Source organism: Cherax quadricarinatus, chromosome 89 (genome assembly GCF_038502225.1).
Source record: "Cherax quadricarinatus isolate ZL_2023a chromosome 89, ASM3850222v1, whole genome shotgun sequence".
Lineage (NCBI taxonomy): Eukaryota > Metazoa > Arthropoda > Malacostraca > Decapoda > Parastacidae > Cherax > Cherax quadricarinatus.
This window is the reverse complement of record NC_091380.1, coordinates 4,628,364-4,651,639: the sequence shown is the minus strand read 5'-3', so window position 1 is coordinate 4,651,639 and position 23,276 is coordinate 4,628,364. Positions and strand designations below refer to the sequence as shown.

The 23,276-nt window shown below is 41.7% G+C and overlaps 1 protein-coding gene across 6 annotated transcripts in view; it reads right to left on the bottom strand.

The window, feature by feature from the left end:
• Positions 1-23,276, bottom strand: part of CtBP (C-terminal binding protein) — a gene marked incomplete at its 3' end in the record, with an annotated part of 256,438 nt that overhangs the window by 8,971 nt on the left and 224,191 nt on the right. For all 6 annotated transcript variants that reach the window (XM_070104098.1, XM_070104096.1, XM_070104095.1 and 3 more), the window contains 4 exon segments: positions 1,465-1,593; positions 1,845-2,132; positions 4,550-4,626; positions 5,051-5,102. In XM_070104098.1, coding sequence (XP_069960199.1) covers positions 1,465-1,593; positions 1,845-2,105 — 390 coding nt within the window.

Sequence of the window (23,276 nt, the reverse complement as noted above, 5' to 3'; positions counted from 1 at the left end):
GCATGGCTTATGGAGGAAGAATTCTTTTCCACTTAACCATGGAGATAATTATTATTGTTATTAAAGAGGCACTAAACCCATAGCAGCCATTTGATGAGGGGTAATCAGGCTCGATAAATGGGGAGAATAGCTTCAATTCCTTGGATCAAGAGCCCTTCACTAGAATTACATCTTAAATCAGTTTGAGGTTTGTAGCCAAGATTTTATACAAACGGTGAATACAAATTGATGTTTTCTAACCCACAGACAGAATATAAAATATGCTCATTAAGTTATTATATTTATAAAGGTTAGACATCACTTCAGGAATGGAAGGTAATCAGTTTTGATCCAAGGAAGGAGAAGGTAGCTGTAGTATCTTGGAACAAGAGCCCTTCACTATTACCAAGGGAATAATGGTTGTCACACTGTTCCCAGATGCACTTATTTTGTTTCACAAATAAGGATCATCAAGCATGACCAAGATGGCATTTACAGTGGAAAAATAAGACACAAATGCACTACAATACAATCCTTTATTGATAATATTTTGCCCGCCCACTGTGTGGGTAAAATGTAGTCAGTAAAGGGTCTCATTATACTTCATTTATGTCTATGATTCATCGTGCCAGTATCTTATACCATTTGTTGCCATGGTATTAACAATGCTGCCATACCACTAACAATGGCAACCACAGCATCAGACCAGACTGGGAAGACAGGAGAACTCTTGATATCAGTCAAAGGCTTCTCTTCACTCGTATGTAACTGTTTATTCTTGTGCTAAACTGTCGACAGAGAATATACTCACACCACCGCATTTCCGTTCATTCACCCAGCTGCTTCAGAAGTCAAGTTGTCTCCTTAATTAAAGATGATGTGCCTTGTCTTGTAAATCAAAGTAATATGTACTTCTAAACAAAATACATCACTGCATATGTGCAGAGCCTGATTAAGATATTGTAGGCCCCTGGGCTACAGGTACTGTGAGGCCCCTGGGCTACAGGTACTGTGAGGCCCCTGGGCTACAGGTACTGTGAGGTCCCTGGGCTACAGGTACTGTGAGGTCCCTGGGCAACAGGTACTGTGAGGACCCTGGGCTACAGGTACTGTGAGGTCCCTGGGCTACAGGTACTGTGAGGTCCCTGGGCAACAGGTACTGTGAGGTCCCTGGGCAACAGGTACTGTGAGGTCCCTGGGCAACAGGTACTGTGAGGTCCCTGGGCTACAAGTACTGTGAGGTCCCCAGTGATATTTTCAAAAGGCAAAAAGTTAAAGAAATGTTAAATTTATTTTGCAGGGCTAACAACAATTAAAATTCAAACATTTGGTCTGCATAATTTGCAGGAAACAAATTTCTCCACAATATCAGTGGAGGCTCTACAGATGGTGGAGGCCCCTGGGCTGCAGCCCCTGAAGCCCATGCCTTAATCCGGCCTTGAATATGTTATCAAAAACGATACATAACCACTGTAGTGAACACACCTTGACATCAACATTGTCGATTCCGCTGCCGATTCGAACAATGACTTTGAGTGCCTTGAATTTTTCGAGATCCTCTTTTGTAAGAGTAATGGTGTGCCACATGAGTGCACCAACAGCTTCATTTAGTACCTGGTAAGATGAATAACATCATTTTAGTTAGAAACTTTTGCAAAAACTTAATGCATTAAAAACTATACAATATTAACAAAACTGTAAATCTGCAATTATTTATTTATTATTATTACAGCATATTTCTCCCAAGTCTGGATTAATAGCAATGAACAAAAGGTAATAAGTAAACTATGTGTATTGTTCACACTATACTGCATAACATTTGCAATATATACTAACACTAGGGAGCAACAAAGAAAGCGACTCACTTTTTCGTGGATTTCTGAGGTTGACTGCGCATCACAGAATGCAACAGTGGCCACATCTTTCAAGATGGGCATTTCTATGGCACAGTCTCGCCCATCGAGCAGTGCCACCAAGGGCCGCGCATGCATGCCGGGGCCATTGGGAATGGGAGGGCGAATATTGTCTAGCCGCGGCCGCTTGTTGCTGGCTAACATGGCTGCAGGTACTGTCTGTGGTACTGGGAACTGACGATCAGCCCCTACTATCCCTGGGGGCTTGTCCATGCACCCCTTTGTGTACGACACCGTCAGCTGTGGCATAGAGATATATTGGTAATGTAATTCAAAATCAAGGAGAGACCCCCACATATACAGCACTTTTTCGATGTTTCACATTTTCACTGGCTTCAAATCGAGCCGTTGTTCATTATGTTCCACCCACCAGTGATTTTTTTCAGTGGGTGAAACAACCATTCAATTGAAAGCCAATGAAAATACAGAACACAGAAGAGGTGCTGTATATCCAGGGCTTGACTGTATATAAGTCTTCAGAAACACACAACAAAATCCACTACACTAACTGATTCAGAAAGTCAGCCACTCTTTTTCACATGTAAGGGTGTTGAAGGAATTAGAGATGGTGATTGTTTGGAAAGCTTGAGGTCGTTCGTATCAACTCATCCTCCACTATCCCACCCCTCATCTACTCTTTTTAATCCCATGTTCCATAATGAGAACTATACAAAATAAGTGTGTTTATGGACTAATGACAATGCAGGATTCAGATCCTAATGCTCATTTATAGTATATCATCACACACATCAAATATACAATAACAAATAAGTTTCACTTATTAACTTCATGTCCAAATGTATTAGTTACCACCTATCTCATTTTTTAATGGATACTTCTGCTTTTGCTTTTGACATTTCCACTGTTCAAAAGAATTAAACACATTTTCAAAGCCAATACTAGAAACTTTAAATCAGAAATAGACAAAGTTTATCTAAACTTTCTAGATGTCATATATGATTAGCAGTCACCATCAATCTGCCGGATTATGAACGAATCTCCTACATGTATATGAACAGCAGTCACCATCAATCTGCCGGATTATGAATGAATCTCCTATATATATATGAACAGCAGTCACCATCAATCTGCCGGATTATGAACGAATCTCCTACATGTATATGAACAGCAGTCACCATCAATCTGCCGGATTATGAATGAATCTCCTATATATATATGAACAGCAGTCACCATCAATCTGCCGGATTATGAATGAATCTCCTATATATATATGAACAGCAGTCACCATCAATCTGCCGGAATATGAATGAATCTCCTATATATATATATATATGAACAGCAGTCACCATCAATCTGCCGGATTATGAATGAATCTCCTATATATATATGAACAGCAGTCACCATCAATCTGCCGGATTATGAATGAATCTCCTATATATATATGAACAGCAGTCACCATCAATCTGCCGGATTATGAATGAATCTCCTATATATATATATGAACAGCAGTCACCATCAATCTGCCGGATTATGAATGAATCTCCTATATATATATGAACAGCAGTCACCATCAATCTGCCGGATTATGAATGAATCTCCTATATATATATATGAACAGCAGTCACCATCAATCTGCCGGATTATGAATGAATCTCCTATATATATATATGAACAGCAGTCACCATCAATCTGCCGGATTATGAATGAATCTCCTATATATGTATATATGAACAGCAGTCACCATCAATCTGCCGGATTATGAATGAATCTCCTATATATATATGAACAGCAGTCACCATCAATCTGCCGGATTATGAATGAATCTCCTATATATATATATGAACAGCAGTCACCATCAATCTGCCGGATTATGAATGAATCTCCTATATATATATATGAACAGCAGTCACCATCAATCTGCCGGATTATGAATGAATCTCCTATATATGTATATATGAACAGCAGTCACCATCAATCTGCCGGATTATGAATGAATCTCCTATATATATATGAACAGCAGTCACCATCAATCTGCCGGATTATGAATGAATCTCCTATATATATATATGAACAGCAGTCACCATCAATCTGCCGGATTATGAATGAATCTCCTATATATATATATGAACAGCAGTCACCATCAATCTGCCGGATTATGAATGAATCTCCTATATATGTATATATGAACAGCAGTCACCATCAATCTGCCGGATTATGAATGAATCTCCTATATATATATGAACAGCAGTCACCATCAATCTGCCGGATTATGAATGAATCTCCTATATATATATATGAACAGCAGTCACCATCAATCTGCCGGATTATGAATGAATCTCCTATATATATATGAACAGCAGTCACCATCAATCTGCCGGATTATGAATGAATCTCCTATATATATATGAACAGCAGTCACCATCAATCTGCCGGATTATGAATGAATCTCCTATATATATATGAACAGCAGTCACCATCAATCTGCCGGATTATGAATGAATCTCCTATATATATATGAACAGCAGTCACCATCAATCTGCCGGATTATGAATGAATCTCCTATATATATATGAACAGCAGTCACCATCAATCTGCTGGATTATGAATGAATCTCCTATATATATATGAACAGCAGTCACCATCAATCTGCTGGATTATGAATGAATCTCAGGCTAAGAATAAAAGGAAGCTCTTACCTAAATCTTGGTAGTGTTAAGGTGTGCAGAAGCTAAAGAGAGTGAGATATATCCTCACTAAACTGCAGCTGCTTCACCTATCAAAGGAATATACACAGTTAAGTTTTGCCTTTTCAATGCATAAGAAATTTATTCATAACTGGAAAACATTTTGGCTTGTGCTTCAACTTAACTGGTTATGCAAGGTTTGCATAGAAAATATAAGAAAATGTTATCTGCACAATATAAGCACATTGCATATGCAGTATTTCAGTAAGAAAAACATTCCAAGTTTAGTGAAAAAATACAAATTCTTATTTTAATACAAAATATTTTTTAATTCATAGCCGATTTGACGAGAAAAACTTTTTCAAGCAAATCCTGTCAAGTATAATTTAAGAGAAAAAACTGAACATGATCTGTCTCAGGAATTAGAAAGAAAAAAAAAAGAAACGGAAAAATCTTTTCATGTCGGCCAATGACAACTATCAGACTTTTACACAAGAGACAGAGAGATCTTACCTACACTGGGTGGGTTCCGTTGTGACGGTCATTCTACTGAGCAACTTCTGCCCTGCGGGAGAAAAAATATACTAATTATACACAGGGCCAACACTGAAGAATTACTTAAAAACATATTATTATAGTGATGTAATATTTGAATTAGTTCCAATGTGTGGCCAGCAGTAACAGCCTGGTTGATCAGGCCCTGATCCACCAGGAGGCCTAGTCATGGACCGGACCATGGGGGCGTTGGTTCCCAGAATGCAATCCAGGTAGACTCCAGGTAAATCTGCAGAGCACCATAATGTAATATAACAAGTTTATTTGGGCACAGGTACACAAGTACAATCATCATGTACACACACAGTGTAAATTACCCAGGATAAGCAAAAACGAGTCGAAGTGACTTAGTATTTCCACTGGGTGGACGCACAAAATTTCCAGTGGGAGGATGTGTAAAATTGAGCCACTGAAAAGCAGGGGCACTGTGATACCACATGGACCATGGCAGAAGTATTGTACCTGAACGGTACTAAATACTGAACATTATTATTTATTATCATGGAGAGCGCTAAACCTGTAGGGATTATACAGTGCCTGTGGGGGGGAGGGGGATGAAAGGTATTCAGGGAACTGGAGCACAGATCCAATTCCCTATATCAAGAGCCTCACCAACATCAAAGAACCTCCTTTGAGGGGTACCAAACAACAGCCTGGTTGATCTAGCAAAACATCTCAAATCTTGACTACACAAGTTAAAGCAAAAAAAAAAAAAGTCTCTAGAACCAACTCCTTAATTATTATTGTGGTATTGAAATGCAAAGATATGCTGGAAAATCAGCTACGTCATTTAGAGTAATAAAAACTAATGAAGCAGCGGCAGCCTGGGTATACCTGTGGGTAGGGAAGGAAACTAAGTATACAGGTATACCACTACATATACCTACAGTCCCCCACCCACCTGTCTCTCGCCTCCCCTCTTTCTTCCTAACCTCACCCACCCCTCCTCCTAACCTCACCCATCCACCACCACCTCCCCTCTTCCTTCCTAACTCCACCACCTCCACTCTTCCTTCCTAACTCCACCCATCCACCACCTCCCCTCTTCCTTCCTAACCTCACCCACCCCTCCTTCTAACCTCACCCATCCACCACCACCTCCCCTCTTCCTTCCTAACTCCACCCATCCACCACCTCCCCTCTTCCTTCCTAACTCCACCCATCCACCACCTCCCCTCTTCCTTCCTAACTCCACCCATCCACCACCTCCCCTCTTCCTTCCTAACTCCACCACCTCCCCTTTTCCTTCCTAACTCCACCCATCCACCACCTCCCCTCTTCCTTCCTAACTCCACCACCTCCCCTCTTCCTTCCTAACTCCACCCATCCACCCCCTCCCCTCTTCCTACCTAACTCCACCCACCCCCCCCTCCCCCCTCCTCGCCCCAGCACACGAACTCCAAAACAAAACTTTTCTGTCAAAACTGATAGCGCCAAGTTCTGTCACACAACTTTTCCTATTAAAACTTCACTTCTCCTTACCCCCTCCCACTCTCCCCAGTACCCCTCCCACTCTCCCCAGTACCCCTCCCCTCTCTGGTACCCCTCTCACCCTCCCCAGTACCCCTCCCCTCTCTGGTACCCCTCTCACCCTCCCCAGTACCCCTCCCCTCTCTGGTACCCCTCCCACTCTCCCCAGTACCCCTCCCCTCTCTGGTACCCCTCTCACCCTCCCCAGTACCCCTCCCCTCTCTGGTACCCCTCCCACTCCCCAGTACCCCTCCCCTCTCTGGTACCCCTCTCACCCTCCCCAGTACCCCTCCCCTCTCTGGTACCCCTCCCACTCTCCCCAGTACCCCTCCCCTCTCTGGTACCCCTCCCACTCTCCCCAGTACCCCTCCCCTCTCTGGTACCCCTCCCACTCTCCCCAGTACCCCTCCCCTCTCTGGTACCCCTCCCACTCTCCCCAGTACCCCTCCCCTCTCTGGTACCCCTCACACTCTCCCCAGTACCCCTCCCCTCTCTGGTACCCCTCCCACTCTCCCCAGTACCCCTCCCCTCTCTGGTACCCCTCCCACTCTCCCCAGTACCTCTCCCCTCTCTGGTACCCCTCCCACTCTCCCCAGTACCAGTACCCCTCCCCTCTCTGGTACCCCTCTCACCCTCCCCAGTACCTTCCCCTCTCACTTTCCCCAGTACCCCTCCCCTTCACTCTCCCCAGTACCTTCCCCCTCACTCTCCCCAGTACCCCTCCCCTCTCTGGTACCCCTCTCCCTCTCTGGTCCCCTCCCACTCTCCCCAGTACCCCTCCCCTCTCTGGTACCCCTCCCACTCTCCCCAGTACCCCTCCCCTCTCTGGTACTCTCCCCAGTACCCCTCACTCTCCCCAGTACCTTCCCCTTCACTCTCCCCAGTACCTTCCCCCTTCACTCTTCCCAGTACCTTCCCCCTCACTCTCCCCAGTACCTTCCCCCATCACTCTCCCCAGTACCTTCCCCCTTCACTCTTCCCAGTACCTTCCCCCTCACTCTCCCCAGTACCTTCCCCCCTCACTCTCCCCAGTACCTTCCCCCTCACTCTCCCCAGTACCTTCCCCCTCACTCTCCCCAATACCTTCCCCCTCACTCCCCCCCTTCCCCCTCACTCTCCCCAATACCTTCCCCCTTCACTCTCCCCAGTACCCCCCCCCTCTGGTACCCCTCTCGCTCTCCCCAGTACCTTCCCCCTCACCCTCACCTTCCCCCTCACTCTCCCAGTACCTTCCCCCTCACTCTCCCCAGTACCTTCCCCCCTCACTCTCCCCAGTACCTTCCCCCTCACTCTCCCCAGTACCTTCCCCCTCACTCTCCCCAGTACCTTCCCCCTCACTCTTCCCAGTACCTTCCCCCTCACTCTCCCCAGTACCTTCCCCCCTCACTCCCCAGTTTCCCCAGTACCTTCCCCCTCACTCTCCCCAGTACCTTCCCCCTCACTCTCCCCAGTACCTTCCCCCGTCACTCTCCCCAGTACCTTCCCCCCTCACTCTCCCCAGTACCTCCCCCCTCACTCTCCCCAGTACCTTCCCCCTTCACTCTTCCCAGTACCTTCACTCTTCCCAGTACCTTCCCCCCTCACTCTCCCCAGTACCTTCCCCCTCACTCTCCCCAATATCCTCCCCTCGCTAGTGTAACATGTATATAAGAGTTAATCTGACGTTACCATATAAACAACAGCTACTAGTGTTGTAGATGAATGGTTCGGTGAACCGACATGTTGATAAATTAGACACATGTGCAACTCTTGGGTATCTTTATTGAGGAAACGTTTCGCCACACAGTGACTTCATCAGTCCATACAAAGGAGAAACTTGAAGAACAGGAGAAGAATGAGGTAATCAGTCCCTCAACCTTGAGTCGATGTGGTCAGTCCGTCAATCTTGAATAGAATGCGGCGTATGAGCGGAGAAGCAGCTTATATACTGTAGGCAGGAGAGGTGCAGCAGTCGTAGGTGGTGTCACATTTTATCTCTGCTCATACGCCGCATTCTATTCAAGATTGATGGACTGACCACATCGACTCAAGGTTGAGGGACTGATTACCTCATTCTTCTCCTGTTCTTCAAGTTTCTCCTCGGTATGGACTGATGAAGTCACTGTGTGGCGAAACGTTTCCTCAATAAAGATACCCACGAGTTGCACATGTGTCTAATTTATCAGCTACTAGTGTTATTACACCATATAAACAACAGCAGTGAGGCTACACAGTGACTAGTAATTGTACAAGCATGTACAACATCTGGGTATCTTTATTGTAGACGTTTCGCCATCCAGTGGCTTTAACAATACAAATTCCAGGACATAACTTGAAGACAGTAGAACTATGTACAGAAGATGAGGTAATCAGTCCCTCAACCTAGGAGTAGGTGCGAAGAGCACCGTAGTTGTGGAGATTCTGAAGCAGACGATACGATACGATAGGACTCACAGGTAAGGACCCACGAGGGGCGAGGGGCGAGGGACGAGGGGCAAGTGGGGACAGTGCGAAGAATAGACGGTGAGAGGAATGTCTTGAGTCGAAGAGAGAAGAGTCAGGACTAGACCCAGCTGCTAAGCTGAAGCAGAAGCAAGGCGCCTGGCGCTTATATAGTAACGTCAGGTGGAAATGGGACGGGCAGCAGACGAGGGCACAGTCACTGGTAGGCGGGATTCCCCAGTGGAAGTAGGTCCTACCCAAAGAGATGGGTTAGTTGTCGTAGTCGTGAAGGTTATGTACATGTCCTCAGAATCAACACTAGCAATTCCCAGAGATGCAACAATCACATACTAGCGTTTTTCTGGCTAGTTAATGGTCCAAGTGGGACCGAAACGTTGTCATTGGTCAAGTGGGACCGAAACACCGTTTCTTTTTATGTACGGGTTGTGTATTATGAATATGATAATGGTACACAATACCGAGAAATTGGTAACATACATATGCAATAGTTAGGTACCTTCATTCCGAAACGTTTCGCCTATACAGTTGGCTTCTTCAGTCGGGTACAGAGGTGGCAACTGAAGCAGTAGAGATGTGAAGACGAGGTAATCAGTCCATTGGCCTTGAAGACGTAGTGGTCAGGGGACTGATCACCTGAAAACTGTCTTCAAGGGTGACGGACTGATTACCTGGGGCTGATCTACTATTAAAGTAATGAAGCTTAAGCTTCAGGGCCCCTAATCCCGGAGGGGCCCCCAGAAGCCACTTAGTGCACATTGCTTAAAAATTTTGGGTTGATCTGGCAAGCACCAGACGAGCCTGGCTCACGGCCGGGCTCCGGGAGTAGAGACCTCGAAACTCATCAAAGGTAAAGGTATATCAAAGGTAAAGGTATATTTACTGTATGAGAAGGGGTTGCAAAGGTGACCTCATAGCAGATCAAGCTTCAGGGCCCCAAAAACACAGGTCCACCACTGCTAATTACCACAATTTGTATTAAGCCAGTGGACGGCAAAACCTCTACCAATAATGAGACCCGCACGAGAAATATACACCATTGTTCTTGTTCTCAGCATATATTCAGAATTAATTTTAAATATATTTTACCTTTAAATATACTCCTAGTATACTCTAGTTAAGACCACTCCTAGTACACTAAGACCACTCCTAGTATACTCCAGTAGACCACTCCTAATACACTAAGACCACTCCTAGTATACTCCAGTAGACCACTCCTAGTACACTAAGACCACTCCTAGTACACTCTAGTTAAGACCACTCCTAGTACACTCTAGTTAAGACCACTCCTAGCACACTCTAGTTAAGACCACTCCTAGTACACTAGTTAAGACCACTCCTAGTACACTAAGACCACTCCTAGTATACTCCAGTGGACCACTCCTAGTATACTCTAGTTAAGACCACTCCTAGTACACTCTAGTTAAGACCACTCCTAGCACACTCTAGTTAAGACCACTCCTAGTACACTAGTTAAGACCACTCCTAGTACACTAAGACCACTCCTAGTATACTCTAGTTAAGACCACTCCTAGTACACTCTAGTTAAGACCACTCCTAGTACACTCTAGTTAAGACCACTCCTAGTATACTCCAGTAGACCACTCCTAGTACACTAGCTAAGACCACTCCTAGTACACTAAGACCACTCCTAGTACACTAAGACCACTCCTAGTACACTCTAGTTAAGACCACTCCTAGTACACTAAGACCACTCCTAGTATACTCCAGTAGACCACTCCTAGTACACTCTAGTTAAGACCACTCCTAGTACACTAGCTAAGACCACTCCTAGTACACTAAGACAACTCCTAGTATACTCCAGTAGACCACTCCTAGTACACTCTAGTTAAGACCACTCCTAGTACACTATAGTTAAGACCACTTCTAGTACACTCTAGTTAAGACCACTCCTAGTACACTGTAGTTAAGACCATTCCTAGCACACTCTAGTTAAGACCACTCCTAGTACACTCTAGTTAAGACCACTCCTAGTACACTCTAGTTAAGACCACTCCTAGTACACTCTAGTTAAGACCACTCCTAGTACACTCTAGTTAAGACCACTCCTAGTACACTCTAGTTAAGACCACTCCTAGTACACTCTAGTTAAGACCACTCCTAGTACACTCTAGTTAAGACCACTCCTAGTACACTCTAGTTAAGACCACTCCTAGTACACTCTAGTTAAGACCACTCCTAGTACACTCTAGTTAAGACCACTCCTAGCACACTCTAGTTAAGACCACTCCTAGCACACTCTAGTTAAGACCACTCCTAGCACACTCGAGTTAAGACCACTCCTATTACACTCTAGTTAAGACCACTCCTATTACACTCTAGTTAAGACCACTCCTAGCACACTCTAGTTAAGACCACTCCTAGCACACTGTAGTTAAGACCACTCCTAGTACACTGTAGTTAAGACCACTCCTAGTACACTGTAGTTAAGACCACTTCTACTACACTGTAGTTAAGACCACTCCTAGTACACTCTAGTTAAGACCACTCCTAGTACACTCTAGTTAAGACCACTCCTAGTACACTCTAGTTAAGACCACTCCTAGTACACTCTAGTTAAGACCACTCCTAGCACACTGTAAAGACCACTCCTAGTACACTGTAGTTAAGACCACTCCTAGTACACTAGTTAAGACCACTCCTAGTACACTCTAGTTAAGACCACTCCTAGCACACTGTAGTTAAGACCACTACTAGTACACTGTAGTTAAGACCACTCCTAGTACACTAGTTAAGACCACTCCTAGTACACTAGTTAAGACCACTCCTAGTACACTAGTTAAGACCACTCCTAGTACACTGTAGTTAAGACCACTCCTAGTACACTGTAGTTAAGACCACTCCTAGTACACTGTAGTTAAGACCACTCCTAGTACACTGTAGTTAAGACCACTCCTAGTACACTGTAGTTAAGACCACTCCTAGTACACTGTAGTTAAGACCACTCCTAGTACACTGTAGTTAAGACCACTCCTAGCACACTGTAGTTAAGACCACTCCTAGTACACTGTAGTTAAGACCACTCCTAGTACACTATAGTTAAGACCACTCCTAGTACATTGTAGTTAAGACCACTCCTAGTACACTGTAAAGACCACTCCTAGTACACTGTAGTTAAGACCACTCCTAGTACACTGTAGTTAAGACCACTCCTAGTACACTAGTTAAGACCACTCCTAGTACACTAGTTAAGACCACTCCTAGCACACTGTAGTTAAGACCACTACTAGTACACTGTAGTTAAGACCACTCCTAGCACACTGTAGTTAAGACCACTCCTAGCACACTGTAGTTAAGACCACTCCTAGTACACTGTAGTTAAGACCACTTCTAGTAATCACTTGTGCCTAACATTAATTAACCTAGTGTTTTATCTTTGAGCAAGTTTATAATATTGTGTTATATTCTGTGTGAAGTTGTGACTTTCCACGATAGACAATATTGTGGTGTCTTAACACTGATGGAACTCATATATAACCATAGATTTTCTCTCCAAACTGTGGAGTAGTAATAGTAACAGCACTAGTAGTAATAGCAATAATAGCAGTAGTAGTAACAATAGTAATAGCAGTAGCAGTAATAGTAAAAATAGTAATAGCAGAAGTAACAGTAACACCAGCAATAGTAGCAGTAGTAATAATGATAGTAATAGTAATAACAGCAGTAGTAGTAACAACAGCAGTAGTAATAGTAATAATAGCAGTAGTAATAGTAATAACAGCAGTACTAATAGCAGTAGTAATAGTAATATCAGTCGTAATAGCAATAATAGTATAAAAATAAGAGCAGTAGTAATAATAGTAAAAATAATAATAGCAGCAGTAATAGTAATAATAGCAATAGTATAAGCGCAGCATTAGTAATAATAGCAGCAGTAGTTGTAGTCATTTTAGTTGTATTCAAAAATAGGTTAGATTAAGTAGGTGAGTAAGTGGGAGATAAATCATCAACAGTATGGTTCAGTGGGAGATAAATCATCAACAGTATGGTTCAGTGGGAGATAAATCATCAACAGTATGGTTCAGTAAGTGGGAGATAAATCATCAACAGTATGGTTCAGTAAGTGGGAGATAAATCATCAACAGTATGGTTCAGTGAGAGATAAATCATCAACAGTATGGTTCAGTGAGAGATAAATCATCAACAGTATGGTTCAGTGAGTGGGAGATAAATCATCAACAGTATGGTTCAGTAAGTGGGAGATAAATCATCAACAGTATGGTTCAGTAAGTGGGAGATAAATCATCAACAGTATGGTTCAGTGAGTGAGAGATAAATCATCAACAGTATGGTTCAGTAAGTGGGAGATAAATCATCAACAGTATGGTTCAGTAAGTGGGAGATAAATCATCAACAGTATGGTTCAGTGAGTGGGAGATAAATCATCAACAGTATGGTTCAGTAACTGGGAGATAAATCATCAACAGTATGGTTCAGTAACTGGGAGATAAATCATCAACAGTATGGTTCAGTAACTGGGAGATAAATCATCAACAGTATGGTTCAGTAAGTGTGAGATAAATCATCAACAGTATGGTTCAGTAAGTGTGAGATAAATCATCAACAGTATGGTTCAGTAAGTGGGAGATAAATCATCAACAGTATGGTTCAGTAACTGGGAGATAAATCATCAACAGTATGGTTCAGTAAGTGAGAGATAAATCATCAACAGTATGGTTCAGTAAGTGAGAGATAAATCATCAACAGTATGGTTCAGTAAGTGGGAGATAAATCATCAACAGTATGGTTCAGTAAGTGAGAGATAAATCATCAACAGTATGGTTCAGTAAGTGAGAGATAAATCATCAACAGTATGGTTCAGTAAGTGAGAGATAAATCATCAACAGTATGGTTCAGTAAGTGAGAGATAAATCATCAACAGTATGGTTCAGTAAGTGGGAGATAAATCATCAACAGTATGGTTCAGTAACTGGGAGATAAATCATCAACAGTATGGTTCAGTAACTGGGAGATAAATCATCAACAGTATGGTTCAGTAAGTGTGAGATAAATCATCAACAGTATGGTTCAGTGGGAGATAAATCATCAACAGTATGGTTCAGTAAGTGGGAGATAAATCATCAACAGTATGGTTCAGTAAGTGGGAGATAAATCATCAACAGTATGGTTCAGTAAGTGGGAGATAAATCATCAACAGTATGGTTCAGTAACTGGGAGATAAATCATCAACAGTATGGTTCAGTGGTGAGAGATAAATCATCAACAGTATGGTTCAGTAAGTGAGAGATAAATCATCAACAGTATGGTTCAGTAAGTGAGAGATAAATCATCAACAGTATGGTTCAGTAAGTGAGAGATAAATCATCAACAGTATGGTTCAGTAAGTGAGAGATAAATCATCAACAGTATGGTTCAGTGGGAGACAAATCATCAACAGTATGGTCATCAACAGTATGTTTCAGTGAGAGATAAATCATCAACAGTATGGTTCAGTAAGTGAGAGATAAATCATCAACAGTATGGTTCAGTGAGAGATAAATCATCAACAGTATGGTTCAGTAAGTGAGAGATAAATCATCAACAGTATGGTTCAGTAACTGGGAGATAAATCATCAACAGTATGGTTCAGTAAGTGGGAGATAAATCATCAACAGTATGGTTCAGTAACTGGGAGATAAATCATCAACAGTATGGTTCAGTAAGTGAGAGATAAATCATCAACAGTATGGTTCAGTAAGTGGGAGATAAATCATCAACAGTATGGTTCAGTAAGTGGGAGATAAATCATCAACAGTATGGTTCAGTGAGAGATAAATCATCAACAGTATGGTTCAGTGAGTGAGAGATAAATCATCAACAGTATGGTTCAGTAAGTGGGAGATAAATCATCAACAGTATGGTTCAGTGAGAGATAAATCATCAACAGTATGGTTCAGTAAGTGAGAGATAAATCATCAACAGTATGGTTCAGTGAGTGAGAGATAAATCATCAACAGTATGGTTCAGTGAGTGAGAGATAAATCATCAACAGTATGGTTCAGTAAGTGAGAGATAAATCATCAACAGTATGGTTCAGTGAGTGAGAGATAAATCATCAACAGTATGGTTCAGTGAGAGATAAATCATCAACAGTATGGTTCAGTGAGTGGGAGATAAATCATCAACAGTATGGTTCAGTGAGTGGGAGATAAATCATCAACAGTATGGTTCAGTGAGTGAGAGATAAATCATCAACAGTATGGTTCAGTAAGTGGGAGATAAATCATCAACAGTATGGTTCAGTGAGAGATAAATCATCAACAGTATGGTTCAGTGAGTGGGAGATAAATCATCAACAGTATGGTTCAGTGAGTGAGAGATAAATCATCAACAGTATGGTTCAGTGAGAGATAAATCATCAACAGTATGGTTCAGTAAGTGAGAGATAAATCATCAACAGTATGGTTCAGTGAGAGATAAATCATCAACAGTATGGTTCAGTGAGAGATAAATCATCAACAGTATGGTTCAGTAAGTGAGAGATAAATCATCAACAGTATGGTTCAGTAAGTGAGAGAGAAATCATCAACAGTATGGTTCAGTGAGAGATAAATCATCAACAGTATGGTCCAGTGAGAGATAAATCATCAACAGTATGGTTCAGTGAGAGATAAATCATCAACAGTATGGTTCAGTGAGAGATAAATCATCAACAGTATGGTTCAGTAAGTGAGAGATAAATCATCAACAGTATGGTTCAGTGAGAGATAAATCATCAACAGTATGGTTCAGTAAGTGAGAGATAAATCATCAACAGTATGGTTCAGTAAGTGAGAGATAAATCATCAACAGTATGGTTCAGTGAGTGAGAGATAAATCATCAACAGTATGGTTCAGTGAGAGATAAATCATCAACAGTATGGTTCAGTAAGTGAGAGATAAATCATCAACAGTATGGTTCAGTAAGTGAGAGATAAATCATCAACAGTATGGTTCAGTAAGTGAGAGATAAATCATCAACAGTATGGTTCAGTGAGAGATAAATCATCAACAGTATGGTTCAGTGAGTGAGAGATAAATCATCAACAGTATGGTTCAGTGAGTGAGAGATAAATCATCAACAGTATGGTTCAGTAAGTGAGAGATAAATCATCAACAGTATGGTTCAGTGAGAGATAAATCATCAACAGTATGGTTCAGTGAGTGAGAGATAAATCATCAACAGTATGGTTCAGTAAGTGAGAGATAAATCATCAACAGTATGGTTCAGTGAGAGATAAATCATCAACAGTATGGTTCAGTGAGAGATAAATCATCAACAGTATGGTTCAGTGAGTGAGAGATAAATCATCAACAGTATGGTTCAGTAAGTGAGAGATAAATCATCAACAGTATGGTTCAGTGAGAGATAAATCATCAACAGTATGGTTCAGTGAGAGATAAATCATCAACAGTATGGTTCAGTGAGAGATAAATCATCAACAGTATGGTTCAGTGAGTGAGAGATAAATCATCAACAGTATGGTTCAGTGAGAGATAAATCATCAACAGTATGGTTCAGTAAGTGAGAGATAAATCATCAACAGTATGGTTCAGTGAGAGATAAATCATCAACAGTATGGTTCAGTGAGTGGGAGATAAATCATCAACAGTATGGTTCAGTGAGAGATAAATCATCAACAGTATGGTTCAGTGAGAGATAAATCATCAACAGTATGGTTCAGTGAGAGATAAATCATCAACAGTATGGTTCAGTAAGTGAGAGATAAATCATCAACAGTATGGTTCAGTAAGAGGTAAATCAACAGTATGGTTCAGTGAGAGATAAATCATCAACAGTATGGTTCAGTGAGAGATAAATCATCAACAGTATGGTTCAGTAAGTGAGAGATAAATCATCAACAGTATGGTTCAGTGAGAGATAAATCATCAACAGTATGGTTCAGTGAGAGATAAATCATCAACAGTATGGTTCAGTGAGTGAGAGATAAATCATCAACAGTATGGTTCAGTAAGTGAGAGATAAATCATCAACAGTATGGTTCAGTGAGAGATAAATCATCAACAGTATGGTTCAGTGAGAGATAAATCATCAACAGTATGGTTCAGTGAGTGAGAGATAAATCATCAACAGTATGGTTCAGTGAGTGAGAGATAAATCATCAACAGTATGGTTCAGTAAGTGAGAGATAAATCATCAACAGTATGGTTCAGTGAGAGATAAATCATCAACAGTATGGTTCAGTGAGTGAGAGATAAATCATCAACAGTATGGTTCAGTAAGTGAGAGATAAATCATCAACAGTATGGTTCAGTGAGAGATAAATCATCAACAGTATGGTTCAGTGAGAGATAAATCATCAACAGTATGGTTCAGTGAGTGAGAGATAAATCATCAACAGTATGGTTCAGTAAGTGAGAGATAAATCATCAACAGTATGGTTCAGTAAGTGAGAGATAAATCATCAACAGTATGGTTCAGTGAGAGATAAATCATCAACAGTATGGTTCAGTAAGTGAGAGATAAATCATCAACAGTATGGTTCAGTGAGAGATAAATCATCAACAGTATGGTTCAGTGAGAGATAAATCATCAACAGTATGGTTCAGTGAGAGATAAATCATCAACAGTATGGTTCAGTGAGTGAGAGATAAATCATCAACAGTATGGTTCAGTAAGTGAGAGATAAATCATCAACAGTATGGTTCAGTGAGTGAGAGATAAATCATCAACAGTATGGTTCAGTGAGTGAGAGATAAATCATCAACAGTATGGTTCAGTGAGTGAGAGATAAATCATCAACAGTATGGTTCAGTAAGTGAGAGATAAATCATCAACAGTATGGTTCAGTGAGAGATAAATCATCAACAGTATGGTTCAGTGAGTGAGAGATAAATCATCAACAGTATGGTTCAGTAAGTGAGAGATAAATCATCAACAGTATGGTTCAGTGAGTGAGAGATAAATCATCAACAGTATGGTTCAGTGAGTGAGAGATAAATCATCAACAGTATGGTTCAGTAAGTGAGAGATAAATCATCAACAGTATGGTTCAGTGAGAGATAAATCATCAACAGTATGGTTCAGTGAGAGATAAATCATCAACAGTATGGTTCAGTGAGTGAGAGATAAATCATCAACAGTATGGTTCAGTAAGTGAGAGATAAATCATCAACAGTATGGTTCAGTAAGTGAGAGGTAAATCATCAACAGTATGGTTCAGTGAGTGAGAGATAATTCATCAACAGTATGGTTCAGTGAGTGAGATAAATCATCAACAGTATGGTTCAGTAAGTGAGAGATAAATCATCAACAGTATGGTTCAGTGAGAGATAAATCATCAACAGTATGGTTCAGTAAGTGAGAGATAAATCATCAACAGTATGGTTCAGTAAGTGAGATAAATCATCAACAGTATGGTTCAGTAAGTGAGAGATAAATCATCAACAGTATGGTTCAGTGAGTGAGATAAATCATCAACAGTATGGTTCAGTAAGTGAGAGGTAAATCATCAACAGTATGGTTCAGTAAGTGAGAGGTAAATCATCAACAGTATGGTTCAGTAAGTGAGAGATAAATCATCAACAGTATGGTTCAGTAAGTGAGAGGTAAATCATCAACAGTATGGTTCAGTAAGTGAGAGGTAAATCATCAACAGTATGGTTCAGTGAGTGAGAGATAAATCATCAACAGTATGGTTCAGTAAGTGAGAGGTAAATCATCAACAGTATGGTTCAGTAAGTGGGAGATAAATCATCAACAGTATGGTTCAGTAAGTGAGAGATAAATCATCAACAGTATGGTTCAGTAAGTGAGATAAATCATCAACAGTATGGTTCAGTAAGTGAGATAAATCATCAACAGTATGGTTCAGTAAGTGAGATAAATCATCAACAGTATGGTTCAGTAAGTGGGAGATAAATCATCAACAGTATGGTTCAGTAAGTGGGAGATAAATCATCAACAGTATGGTTCAGTAAGTGAGAGGTAAATCATCAACAGTATGGTTCAGTGAGAGATAAATCATCAACAGTATGGTTCAGTGAGTGGGAGATAAATCATCAACAGTATGGTTCAGTAAGTGAGAGGTAAATCATCAACAGTATGGTTCAGTAAGTGAGAGATAAATCATCAACAGTATGGTTCAGTGAGAGATAAATCATCAACAGTATGGTTCAGTGAGTGAGAGATAAATCATCAACAGTATGGTTCAGTGAGAGATAAATCATCAACAGTATGGTTCAGTAAGTGAGAGATAAATCATCAACAGTATGGTTCAGTGAGAGATAAATCATCAACAGTATGGTTCAGTGAGTGAGAGATAAATCATCAACAGTATGGTTCAGTGTGAGATAAATCATCAACAGTATGGTTCAGTGAGAGATAAATCATCAACAGTATGGTTCAGTAAGTGAGAGATAAATCATCAACAGTATGGTTCAGTGAGAGATAAATCATCAGCAGTATGGTTCAGTGAGAGATAAATCATCAACAGTATGGTTCAGTAAGTGAGAGATAAGTCATCAACAGTATGGTTCAGTAAGTGGGAGATAAATCATCAACAGTATGGTTCAGTAAGTGAGAGATAAGTCATCAACAGTATGGTTCAGTAAGTGAGAGATAAGTCATCAACAGTATGGTTCAGTAAGTGGGAGATAAGTCATCAACAGTATGGTTCAGTAAGTGGGAGATAAATCATCAACAGTATGGTTCAGTAAGAGATAAATCATCAACAGTATGGTTCAGTAAGTGAGAGATAAATCATCAACAGTATGGTTCAGTAAGTGGGAGATAATTCATCAACAGTATGGTTCAGTAAGTGAGAGATAATTCATCAACAGTATGGTTCAGTAAGTGAGAGATAATTCATCAACAGTATGGTTCAGTAAGTGAGAGATAATTCATCAACAGTATGGTTCAGTAAGTGAGAGATAATTCATCAACAGTATGGTTCAGTAAGTGAGAGATAATTCATCAACAGTATGGTTCAGTAAGTGGGAGATAATTCATCAACAGTATGGTTCAGTAAGTGAGAGATAATTCATCAACAGTATGGTTCAGTAAGTGAGAGATAATTCATCAACAGTATGGTTCAGTAAGTGAGAGATAATTCATCAACAGTATGGTTCAGTAAGTGAGAGATAATTCATCAACAGTATGGTTCAGTAAGTGAGAGATAATTCATCAACAGTATGGTTCAGTAAGTGAGAGATAAATCATCAACAGTATGGTTCAGTAAGTGAGAGATAAATCATCAACAGTATGGTTCAGTGAGAGATAAATCATCAACAGTATGGTTCAGTGAGAGATAATTCATCAACAGTATGGTTCAGTAAGCTCCTGTACAACACATACACATGTATTACTAACCTCTATTACCTGGAGAGAGTTCCGAGGGTCAACGCCCCCGCGGCCCGGTCTGTGACCAGGCCTCCTATGGTGTATCAATATACCTGGTTGGATGAATCTTATTGTAATCAGCTGGCCCAGTGGTTTACGCACTGGCCTGCAGTTTTTATGATTCACTCGCCATGGATTCAATCCCCACCCGTTCCGTGGCTTGTTTACATTTGTGTTAATATGATTTCACGAGTCAATACGTACACATGATACATGTCTGAGGCCCAATACTCCACTTCGGAGTGGTAAGCCAGTGGAAGGCCTCGGTCAGATGACCAAAAGCTCCAGCTGTGGGTCATCATACGACTAAGACCCGTGTCAGGAAACACTTTGTCCTGTTTCCTGACCAACCTCACCTAACCTAACCTGTCATCCTGCCTCACCACCAACCCCTGCCTACCCTCCTACCACAATCCCTACTACCACCCTCCTAACACAATTCCTGCCCTCCTCACTACCACGACCCTCCCCCCCCCTCGCCCCACCACCATCCCACCAGCTCAAACTTTTTCTGAGAATCCAACTCATTCCAACAAACTTTTCTCTTTAAAACTTTGCCATGGCTATCACCACACGTGGTGGTGGTGGTGGTGACAGTGGTGACACAAGGGGGAGGGGATTGTGGTTGCTTAATAACTGATAGCCATCACCAGTACACCAAGACTACTGACCTCACAACTGGTGAGAAGTGAAACAAACCCTGTGAAAATCAGGAGCACCCTGAACACAATAAGGGAACACTATATCAACATCCGTGACCTCAAGGTATCAGAAACACTGGTGCCAGATTAACCAGGCTGTGATGGATATGTGGGTCAGCAGGCCACCAGCAGCAACAGCCTGGTTGACCAGGCTAGCACCAAACAAGCCTGGCACAGGGCCGGGCTCAGGGACCAGACCACAGCAGTGACCTCCGGAAGTGACTCCTAGTAAATTCTAGTAAAGACCACTCCTAGTAACCTTCACTTAAGAACACTCCTAGTAACCTCTACCTAAGACCACTCCTAGTAACCTTTACCAAGACCATTCCTAGTAACCTCTACCTAAGACCACTCCTAGTAACCTCTACCTAAGACCATTCCTAGTAACCTCTACCTAAGACCACTCCTAGTAACCTCTACCTAAGACCACTCCTAGTAACCTCTACCTAAGACCATTCCTAGTAACCTCTACCTAAGACCACTCCTAGTAACCTCTACCTAAGAACACTTCTAGTAACCTCTACCTAAGAACACTTCTAGTAACCTCTACCTAAGACCACTCCTAGTAACCTTTACCTAAGACCATTCCTAGTAACATCTACCTAAGACCACTCCTAGTAACCTCTACCTAAGACCACTCCTAGTAACCTCCACCTAAGACCGCTCCTAGTAACCTCTACCTAAGACCATTCCTAGTAACCTCTACCTAAGATCACTCCTAGTAACCTCTACCTAAGACCATTCCTAGTAACCTCTACCTAAGACCACTCATAGTAACCTCTACCTAAGACCACTCCTAGTAACCTCCACCTAAGACCGCTCCTAGTAACCTCTACCTAAGACCATTCCTAGTAACCTCTACCTAAGACCACTCCTAGTAACCTCTACCTAAGACCATTCCTAGTAACCTCCACCTAAGACCACTCCTAGTAACCTCTACCTAAGACCACTCATAGTAACCTCCACCTAAGACCATTCCTAGTAACCTCTACCTAAGACCACTCCTAGTAACCTCTACCTAAGACCACTCCTAGTAACCTCTACCTAAGACCACTCCTAGTAACCTCTACCTAAGACCACTCCTAGTAACCTCTACCTAAGACCACTCCTAGTAACCTCTACCTAAGACCACTCCTAGTAACCTCTACCTAAGACCACTCCTAGTAACCTCTACCTAAGAACACTTCTAGTAACCTCTACCTAAGACCACTCCTAGTAACCTCTACCTAAGACCATTCCTAGTAACCTCTACCTAAGACCATTCCTAGTAACCTCCACCTACGAACACTCCTAGTAACCTCTACCTAAGACCACTCCTAGTAACCTCCACCTAAGACCATTCCTAGTAACCTCTACCTAAGAACACTCAATAGTAACCTCTACCTAAGAACACTTCTAGTAACCTCTACCTAAGACCATTCCTAGTAACCTCTACCTAAGAACACTTCTAGTAACCTCTACCTAAGACCATTCCTAGTAACCTCTACCTAAGACCACTCCTAGTAACCTCTACCTAAGAACACTTCTAGTAACCTCTACCTAAGACCATTCCTAGTAACCTTTACCTAAGACCACTCCTAGTAACCTCTACCTAAGACCATTCCTAGTAACCTTTACCTAAGACTACTCCTAGTAACCTCTACCTAAGACCACTCCTAGTAACCTCCACCTAAGACCATTCCTAGTAACCTCTACCTAAGACCACTCCTAGTAACCTCTACCTAAGACCATTCCTAGTAACCTTTACCTAAGACTACTCCTAGTAACCTCTACCTAAGACCACTCCTAGTAACCTCCACCTAAGACCATTCCTAGTAACCTCTACCTAAGAACACTCAATAGTAACCTCTACCTAAGAACACTTCTAGTAACCTCTACCTAAGACCATTCCTAGTAACCTCTACCTAAGAACACTTCTAGTAACCTCTACCTAAGACCATTCCTAGTAACCTCTACCTAAGAGCACTCCTAGTAACCTCTACCTAAGACCACTCCTAGTAACCTCTACCTAAGAACACTTCTAGTAACCTCTACCTAAGACCATTCCTAGTAACCTTTACCTAAGACCACTCCTAGTAACCTCTACCTAAGACCATTCCTAGTAACCTTTACCTAAGACTACTCCTAGTAACCTCTACCTAAGACCACTCCTAGTAACCTCTACCTAAGAACACTTCTAGTAACCTCTACCTAAGACCATTCCTAGTAACCT